We start from the raw sequence: 10,241 nt of genomic DNA, 5'->3' as shown, positions 1-10,241 counted from the left end.
AAGCAATTTAAAAAAAATGTCAGGAAAAGGGCGTGGTGGGGGGGGCAGGTCCAACTGCCCAGACGAGGGATAAAAGGCCTCCACAGAGTGACAGAGAGGTGAGGCACCACCCCCACTTCCTCCGCACAGGAAGACATCAAGGCCGGACCGGACGTGAGGCTTCTTCAGCATCCCCCATCCAGCCACCAGAGACCCCGGACCCTCCCTCTGGCCTCTACTCTGTCCAGTATCCATGTCTCTCATGGTCTCGGTATCTGTGTGAGAGGCTCTCACTGTCTCTGTCCCTCAACCTCCAGGTCTCTCGCAGCCTCCTTCTCTCTCACTTTCTCTCTGTCTTTGCCTGACCCCGACCCCCAGCCCCCAGAATGTTCCTCCTGCTGGCCGCACTTCAGATCTTGGCTGTAGGTAAGACAGCAGTGGGGGCCAGGGTCTGAAGGCCCCCGGAGATGCTGAGAAAGGAGGGGCAAGGGCCCTGAGGACCCAGGACGCCCCTGGGTGATGCGGTGGTGATCGGAGCCGGGGGTCGTTTGGAAATCGAGGCTGAGGAACGTGCCGGAGGGGGTCTGAGTGCTGACCTGTGGGTGTATCAGGAGGTTTTATGGGTCATAAAAGGAAGGAGGGCAACTGGGTGTTGCCGCATCGTGTCAGGCAGAACTAGCCCAGGGAAAGGCCGCGTGCGGCTGGAAACGGCGGTGGGGTGGCGCGCTCGTGGCCGGGACGTGGTGCGCCCACGGAGTGGGCGTGTGGGACACTTGGGGAGGGGGCTGGGAGCTCCTTGAGTGTGTTGGAGAAGGCTTAGCAGGACATATGTGTTGGAGGATGCAGCCGAGGGCAGGACGGAGAGCAAGGCCCTGGGTCCAATAGCGGGGCAGGACCAGGAAGCTCTCTGTTGTATTGAGGCAGCCACGGGGCCACGGTGGACGTATCTCATGTTGGCTGGGGCTGATGGATGTGGTGGCTCAAGGGGGTTCGGGTCCTGGGCATCCTAGGTTTCTGGGGGTGCAGGGCATTTATCTCCCTGCTTTCCCACCCCACCCCTGCCTGTCCCTAGCCATGGCACAGAGCCAAGGGGATAAGGACAAGATCATCGGAGGCCACCCATGCATCCAGCATTCCCAGCCGTGGCAGGCAGCGCTGCTGGCAGGTGTCACGTGTCGCTTCCTCTGTGGAGGGTCCCTGCTGTCAGACCGGTGGGTCATCACCGCCGCTCACTGCTCCCGCCGGTGAGTGACACCCTCCCCTAGTCTCATGCCGCGTGAATTCTAGTCCGGAGCCCCAAAGCTCAGCTGAGAACACGGACCCCGGCCCAGAGCCCAAAGTAGTACTCGGGCCCCTGTTGGCGAGGAGAGGGGAGGTCTAGAGAAGAGCCTAGAACCCGCCATAAATCTTGAACTCACATTAGATTCTGAGAGCAGGTTGACCGTTTAGAACCCACTTGCCAGCTTGGAGGCCCACCCAGAACCTGGACCCCGATGCGTAATCGCGAGATCCGTACGGAGGCTGGACGCCACACAGGGACTAAGAATCAGAGCCCATTCTAGATTGGTGGTCGAACTGGAAATACGGTCTCCCTTTCAAAACCGAAGACCCCTCTCAGAACACGGCCTAGAACCCAGCGTCGGGACTAGCTCCTACAGCCCAGCCAAAAATCCAAAACCCCACTTACAGCTTGATCGCCCAGCTCAGAGTATGGGAGAGAATCAGCGTCTGGAGCCCCTTCTAGAGCCAATGTTTAGTTCGGAGTCTAGTCTACAGCTCCCCTTTGAGCAGCCTAGAATCTAGACCTCAATCCAGGGTCTAAATCCCAGAAATGCGGACCATAATCTGAAACCGCATGCAGGACACATAACCCCTCTAAGATTCTAGACCTCGACCAAGGACCCAGGCTCCAGGTTCTCATTGTACTGCCTATGAATCCGATCTAATGCCATAGACTGAAGCTCGGTTTAGAACCTAGAGCCCGGAACTCAGCCCAGAGCCTAGAATGTGAAGCCCAGAATGCAAACCAGCATCTAGACGCTTGGATCCAGGGGCTCCGTTTAGAATCTAGAACCCAACCTGAAGTCAGGGGCTCAGACCAGAGTCTAGAACCAAGAGCTCAAACTAAACTATAATTCAATGTGAAACACAGCCCACTCTCGGATCAAGAGCTCAGACCAATGTTTAGAACCCTAAGCCCAAACCATTGCCTGAAATCCAGATTATAAACCAGAACTTAAGCGAGAACCCAGAACTCAACCTCGAAACTGCAGTTCATATCACTGTCCAGCATGCATGGCTCAGGTCTTAATCCATTCGTCAATGTAGCATCTTCACCCTACCCCAAAACTGAAAGCTGAAATCAATATCTAGAACCCAGGTTCAAGCTATGATGCAGAGCTCCAAATAAAACCCTCAGCTTGCCCTGAAACTGAAAGCTCACACCGGCATCTGGAACGTACGCCGCAATCCCAGCTCAATCTAGAACCCCAATCCCAGTTTAGGTTCCAAAGTCCAAAATGTCTAGAACCCAGAGGCTGGGCTAGAACCAGGAGGGACCCTCCCTGGAGCCTAAGCCAGAATGTCCATTCTGATTTAGAGCCTAGAGCCGTAGCCAGCGTCTGACTTAAACCACAGAGCAGAGAACCTGGCAATGGCCAAGAACTCCCAACTACCACTGTACACCTAAGCCAGAAGCCAGAAACCCCTCCTCCCTCAGACCTGGGAGTCCAGCTCAAGGGAGAAGGGGGAGGACAGTGGGCTGGGCCTAGAGAGACTCCCCAGGCCACGGGCAAGGGCACAGGAGGCCAACGAATGCTCCGCCCACCGTTAGAGGGGTTGGGGCTGGAGTGCGGGCTGGCAGCTCCAGGCCGGATCTTGAGCGGTGCTCCTGTTGGGGGTCATGGGCCAGGAACCTGTGGGTTGCCCTGGGCAAGCAAAACCTGAGGAAGAAGGAGGCCACCGAGCAGGTGCTGCGTGTGGTTCGCCAGGTGCCACACCCCCAGTACAACCCACGGACCCACGATAACGACCTGATGCTCCTGCGGCTGAGTCGGCCCGCACGGCTGGGGAGAGCGGTGAGGCCCATCCCCGTGGCCCAGAGCTGCGCCAGCGCCGGCACCTCCTGCCTCGTGTCCGGCTGGGGCACCACCACCAGCCCCATCAGTGAGGACCCCTGTGCCCTGAAGGCGGGGGGATGGGCTGAGGGAGGAGGAGGTGGGTTCGCCCCTTCCTGGGTCCTGTGGGAAGGTAGACCCAAGTCATGAGCCCTCAGTGCCTCCCCAGCCAGGTACCCCAACACTCTGCAGTGCGTGAACATCGACATCGTCTCAGACCAGCGATGTAAGAGGGTCTACCCTGGAGCCATCACTGAGGGCATGGTCTGTGCAGGGGTCCCCCAAGGCGGAAAGGACTCTTGTCAGGTAAGGCCCAGGGTGAGAGCCGGAGAGCGGGGAGGGCTTGGGGCTGGGACCTCAGTGCCAAAGCATCTCAGGAGCAAGACATTCAGAGGGACGAGTCCCTCAAGACCTAGTACGATGATGATAACCAGGCTCCCTCCTAGCTGTAAGCTCTTGCAATGGACCCAATCTTTCTGTGCCTCAGTTTCCTTTTTTTTTAAAGATTTTAATTTTTTACTTTTAGAGAGAGGGGATGGGAGGAAGAGAAACATCAATGTGTGGTTGCCTCTCACGTACCCTCTGCTGGGGACCTGGCCTGCAACCCAGGCCTGTGCCCTGACTGGGAATTGAACCTGCGACCCTTTGGTTCACAGGCTGGCACTCAATCCACTGGGCCACACCAGCCAGGGCTGCCTCAGGTTCCTTATCTGTCAAGCAGAGGTGGCACCTCCTAGAGCAGCGGGTGGGATTAGATGAGATAGTCCGCGTCCACGGAAAGGGCGCAGGACACTGCCCGCCCACAGTGCTGATCGCTGCTGTCATTGTCACCGTGAAACGTGGATACCCGGAGATCTGTGCTCAGGGTCTCTGGACATCTCAGTCCATCCCTGGGAGATGGCTCCAGAGGCAGGGGAAGGTGATGAGGCACACAAGGTTTTCAAGAGTCCGAGCAAAGACAAAGAGGGGCTCAGCGAGGCCCAGGGACAGCAGCCACCAAAGAAAAGAGAAGGAAGCGGCCCCAACCCCAGGCTGATACCCACAGCGTCCCCCCACCCACCGCCCCCGGGGGTCAGCCCTTGTGCCTTCCCATCTCAGCCTCTCAACTTCTTCACACCCGTGGCTCTGACCATCTGTCCGTGGGTGTCTCCATCGGTTTCTCCCCTCAGGGAGATTCTGGGGGACCCCTGGTGTGCAACGGACAGCTCCAGGGCCTTGTGTCCTGGGGCATGGGGCAATGCGCCATGGCTGGCTTCCCCGGCGTCTACACCAACCTCTGCAAGTACTATAACTGGATCCAGCAAACCATACGGAGTGGCTGACCACCCCTGCGACAGGACATCGACGCGCGCCGGCTGCCCAGACCTGTGCGCTCCACGCAAGACCCCGGGGGCCCTGGCCCCTAGCCCTTCCTCCCTCAGGCCTGGAGTCGAGACGACCGACATTCCGGCCCTGAGCCCTGGCCCAGGACCCCTCTCCCCAGCAGTCCCTCGGATGCTCTCTCCCCACCCCCCGCAGCATCACCGCCCTTAGACCCAGCGGGCAGGAGCCTGAAGGCACCACGCTGGCAACAGTTCCAACGAAGACAGTTGTCAAAATGCTTAGTGTCCCTAAAAACCTAGTACATGATAATAAAAATTGACAATTGAATAGCCCTAAATTCCATTCCTCCGTTCATTTCATTCATCCAACAAAGTCGCGCACAGCAGCTTCCTTGTGCACAGCTGGGGGCCGTGTCTGACCCTGGCTGAGTGGGCCGCACCTTCTTGCCTGGGGCTCTACCCGCTCCCCCATCCACCGCATCCGGTTGGAAGAAGGAGACCTCCCAGCCCCGCCCCGCGCCCAGCTTTGCGGTGTGACCCTGAGCAGGACTGCGCTCCCGCTCCCGTCTGGGTCCTGAGAGCGGGGAGTGCTGACGTGCGGGGCAGGGAGGGCAAAGATGCACTATTTCCTGGAAAACCCTATGCAAATGCAAAACTCTTCTTTTTCCTAATCAGATCTCAGGTGAAGAGAGTTGAGTTACTCACGCTCTGAAGTTCAAGTCCTGGCAGAGCCCTGCTGTCGTTATATTGGTTTATTTCCACCTGTCATTCCTGGTCTCCTCCCTCCCCACAGGCACCGACACGAATGGCCTCAGATGCCATGCGCCCAAATGTCAATGCGTTGTTGACATATTGCCTTGCTTCTAATTTACAGGAAACCATCATGTTATGAATTTCATTTTCCTTCTTACTTTCATTCATCGACAGCTATTTTATCGGGCACCTACCATGCACCAGACATTGGTCTACTTATCGGCCACCTACTATGCACCAGGCGTTGGTCTACTTATTGGGCGCCTACTGTGCGTCAGCCATTGGCTTATTATTGGGCATCTACTGTGTGCCAGGCATTGTTCTAGAAGGTGGAGCTGTGAACAAGCCAAACAAAACTAAATGCTTCTCCTCGCAGAGCTTACATTCTAGAGAAGGTGCCAGACGAGAAACAATAAACATAATTTAAAAGTAAAGTAGAGAGTCCCAGTGAGTAAAACTGTCAATAAACTTGGGCTGGGCGGCAGGCCCAGTGTGCGCTAGAGCCAGCTCATTCACACCAGCCCAGAAGGGCCTATTGGCAAGTTTTCAGGAATTTTGAGAGCAGGTTGCTAAACACAGCCATTATTAAAAATTAAATTACATAAACTTACAATTAAACATGGCATATTAAAAACAAACTCCAAGAGCAACTTGCTCCTACACATGTTGTCCATGAGGCTCAAATAAGCTCGTATAAAAATTTTTTTAAAAAAACACAAAAGAAAAAAGAAAAAGGAAGTCCTTAGGTACTCAAAACTCATCAATTCCTAATTATTTTTACAGATAGCCATGCTTTGAAGTTATTTGTATCTGTCACGTTATATCTGTAACGGTGGGCTTCCGAGCATCTCTTTCTGACTCTGTGTCAAGTGACTTTGCACTGGTAGGTGGATAGCAGCCCAGTGGCAGTATTTACACCACAGAAATTGGCAACCGTACAGATCAGAGAGCTGTTGTTAAATCCTTCCCAAAACACTGCCGGGCAGGTTGGCCTGGGAGTAGCCTGACGATAGAGTTGTGGTCTGTCTGCTCACAGTTCTGCGCTTGGGTGCTGCAGGGCTAGGACAGAGAGGAATGCAGCATGGCCGCACCAGTGCCTACTTGCTGTGCTGTAGGGGACAGCACAGACTCTGAGTGTTGCAAGGTGGCGGGTCTGGGACCTGGGTGACCATGGCAGCCCAAAGGTTCCTGGGACACAGAGGCTGCCCCTTCTGTTGCGGGGAACGGACACAGTGGGTCACCTACAGGTGGCAGCCCAAGAAGCTCTGGGCTGGGGGTGGGGGAGGGAGGGAAGAAAGCAGTTGTTTACGTGGGAAGCTTCAGGCCCTGGGAGAGATGAGGATACAGCCCTGCTCTAATTCTTGGCCTGCAGCCTTGTATAAAGCTAAGTAAACATACTTTAAAGATTACTTTAATCTGTAATCTCTCGGCTGTGGTGGTTGAGTAGTGAGTACCATATTGTATTGCTTCTCAGATGTATTTTCTTCTCACATTTTTATTTTTATTATTATTATTTTTTCATCCTCACACAAAGACGTGTTTCATTGATTTTAGAGAGAGAAGTGTGTGTGGGGGGCGGTGGGGAGAGGCATTGATGTGAGAGAGAAACATTCATCGGTTGCCTCCCATTTGCACCCCGACTGGGGATTGAACCTGCAACCTTTTGGTGTACAGGACAGTGCTCCAACCAACTGAGCCACTCAGCCAGGGCTCTTTCACGTTTTTAACATTTTCTAACCGTGAGAGGCAGACTACAACCAATTTAGCATTATGTCATAATTTAATCGACACCCCTTTCTTCTTTCTTACTGGCATACAAAATAATAACGCAAATACAATCCACAGCATTGTGGACTGAAAAAGGGGGGCTCTATAGACCGTAACCTCACAGGGTGATCTGATCATAAATTCCTAACTGGGCAGGTCATGGGGGACAGTCAAGTCCCGGGCATGTGACCTCTTCAGTAACAGATTTTAAGCCACCCCTGGCCATTGCTCTTGGGCACCTAGAAGGGAACATCTTTGAAATGCCAGGGGTCATGCCCTTCAAAGGGGGCATTAGCCCTCAAGAAAGCACACAATCCAATCCTCACCTTGTTTTCTCCCACCTCCCCGTAACCTTCTTTTGTTCCCGCCTTAATTTCAAAAGCAAAAAAGATACCCCAAAACTGTTATTCTCCAGAGCGTTTGAGATTTTGCTCCCCGGCCTACGTCTCCAGTTTGGCTCACATCAGCTCTTACAAAAACCATTTACAGGTCTGGGTCCCTCTTACCCTGACAGCGTTTTGGATTTAATGCAACAGGGTACCAAGGAAAGTGACTGTGGGTGAGGAGTCAGGTTGCCATATTAAATAGGTGACCTCATTCCACCACACAGTGTTAATCTATCCACGTTGCTGTTTGCTCATCTAGTTTATTGTGTCTAACGGTCACAGTCTTCTCAACCTGTGTGGTCCAACATGGTAGCCACTAGCCACTTGTGGTCATTTTAAAATTAAGATGAGCTCCATTCGACCCATGTTGCATTTCCATTGCTTAGTTGTACCGCCACATTCTGGCGCTCAATAACCACGTGTGGCCGGTGGCAGCCATATTGGGTAGAGCCAATAAAGAAAACATTTCCATCATCGAGGGAAGTTCTATTGGACGGTCCTGCTCTAGTCTGTGCCTCTGCTTCTCATAGCATTGTCCCAAGAACAGCAGACTTGTAACCACCTGACGCTTAGTAGACGTTCAGTCTTGGACCCCCACCCCAGACCAACTAAAGCAGGATCTGCACTTTACTGAGACCCCCAGGGGATTCCGTGCATATTAAAGTGTGCGAGGCACCAATCCATGGTGTCAACGTAAGAAACGTCCAAACTGGCAGAGAATTTTTATAAGAGTTTATTTGAGCCAAACTGACAGTGTGTGCTGGGGAGAAAGATCTCGAATGTTGTGGAGAGTAACAGTTTTGCAGCTTTTTTTTTTTTTTAAAGATTATTTTATATTTAGAGAGAGGGGAAAGGAAGGAGAAAGAGAGGGAGAGAAACCTCAATGTGTGGTTGCCTCTCCTGCTCCCCCTAGTGGGGACCTGGCCAGCAACACAGGCCTGTGCCCTGACTGGGAATCCAACCAGCAACCCTTTGGTTCACAGGCCGACACTCAATCCACTGAGCCACACCAGCCAGGGCGTGCAGCTCTTTTTATGTATTTGAAACTAAGGAGTGAAACCGTGGCCAAGTAGCTCAGTTGGTAAGAGCATCATCTTGAAAAGCCAAAGTTGTGGGTTTGATCTCCAGTTCGGGCACATACAAGAATCAATGATTGCTTAAGTGGAACAACAAACCGATGGTTTCTCTCTCTCTCTCTCTCTCTCTCTCTCTCTCTCAAATAAATAAATAAATAAGCCCTGGCTGGTGTGGCTCAATGGATTGAGCACCGGCTTGTGAACTGAACAGTCACTGGTTCAATTCCCAGTCAGGGCACATGCCTGGGTTGCAGGCCACGTTTCCCAGTAGGGGGCGCGCAAGAGGCAACCACACATTGATGTTTCCCTCATTTTCCCTCTCTCTGTCCCTCTCTCTGTAAATCAATAAATAAAATCTAAAAGGAAAAAAGAAATTAAGGAAGGAACTAAGGAAAATTAAAAGAAAGTAGAAGAAAGCAAGGCAGGGATTTGATTACAGGAAAATTGGTAAGATTATGTGCTCTCTTGAGGGTGGTTATGCCTTCAAGGGGTAGTACTTCTGGCATTTCCAAGGTATGTTAACCTGGATGCACAAAAACAATGGTCAGGACAGCCTTAAAAACTTCTCACTACAGGTGTGATAGGTCCGGCGCGAGACTACTCACCATGCCCTGCCCAGCTGGGAATTTGTGACATATTTCAGCTCCTCTTTTTCCTCTGCCATGTTAGTGACCCAGTCCCCCAGTGATGGACACACCTCGTTCCTTCTACTACCCAGGCAATGGCACAATGCCTACTGGGGTGTCGACCATAAACAAAAGTTGACTAGGTATTTATTTGGTCACCAAAAGGGATTTATTTATTTTTTAAATGCAATCCAGTATGGGCAGCCATGGCCAGCCACCTGGAAGTTCCTGCCAGGACAGAGATGGAGAAAGGACCCTGGAGAGGGGGAAAGAACCTTGAGGGGATGGGCTGTTACAACCAAGCGACATGGGAAACATGGATTGGATCCTCCAGGGCTTTCTCAACAACACAGGGAGTGAGAGCTCCCCCTCCCGACCAGCCCTCCCAAATCCTGTCTAGAGTAAGGTCTCTGTTCTAAATTTTGACAGGGGGCATGCTTCTTCTATACCTAGAGGAGACGTCCTGGGAACACAGGCGCGGAACTACTGGACCCAAAGGCCTCCTCTTAATCAGTTTCACCAAGTACCAGCAGGATTTCGTCCAGATGAGGCTTCCTGTCCCCCCACACCCTCAATAATGCAACAGTTCATTCATTCAGCAAATAGTCATTGACTCCTATTATGTGCCAGGTACTGCTCTAGGAAAAAAACAGTTGAACACTTTTGCCCTGGCTGGTGTGGCATAGTGGATTGAGAGCCAGCAGGCCAACCAAAGGGTTAGCAGTTCGATTCCCCATCGGGGCACATGCCTGACTTGTGAGCCAGGTCCCTGGTTGGGGGTGTGCGAGAGGTAACCGATCAATGTATCTCTCACACGTCGATGTTTTTCTCCCTCCCTTCCCCCTCTCTCTAAAAATAAATAAATAGAATCTTTTAAAAAAAGCAAACACCTCTCCCCTCGGGGAACTTCCAGAGGAGAGGCAGGCAAAGAAACAGCGAATAAATAAAGTGTAAAATATTACGGGTAGGAGTGAGCTGTGGAGACGAAGAAGACAGAGGGTTGTAGAGAAGGGTTGCGCTGTTTTGTTTTTTTGTTTTTAATTGTCGCGCGAACACCTCCCACGTGCTGCCAGGACTCAAATGATTCCGTTAATGGGTGAGTCCCCTCTAATTTGTCAATGACACTTGACATTCATTATTCTCTTATGTTCACTTCAGGTGTACAGCATAGTGGTTAGGCATTTATATAATTTATGAAGTGATTCCCCAGATAAGC

At 52.3% G+C, this 10,241-nt stretch overlaps 1 protein-coding gene across 1 annotated transcript; it reads left to right on the top strand.

Annotated features, from left to right (window-relative positions):
- Window positions 1-365: 365 nt before the first annotated feature.
- KLK14 (kallikrein related peptidase 14) lies at window positions 366-4,417 on the top strand. The gene is made up of 5 exons (XM_054588560.1): window positions 366-405; window positions 1,052-1,223; window positions 2,891-3,144; window positions 3,265-3,401; window positions 4,265-4,417. The coding sequence occupies exons 1-5, from the start codon at window positions 366-368 to the stop codon at window positions 4,415-4,417; spliced, it is 756 nt and encodes a 251-aa protein (XP_054444535.1).
- The last annotated feature ends 5,824 nt before the right edge of the window (window positions 4,418-10,241 follow it).

The sequence above is a fragment of the Pteronotus mesoamericanus genome, unplaced genomic scaffold, assembly GCF_021234165.1.
Source record: "Pteronotus mesoamericanus isolate MK-2021 breed Mesoamerican mustached bat unplaced genomic scaffold, CSHL_Meso_final scaffold_137, whole genome shotgun sequence".
NCBI classification, from domain to species: domain Eukaryota; kingdom Metazoa; phylum Chordata; class Mammalia; order Chiroptera; family Mormoopidae; genus Pteronotus; species Pteronotus mesoamericanus.
The sequence above is the reverse complement of the archived record's forward strand: the minus strand, read 5'-3'. Positions and strand labels throughout refer to the sequence as shown.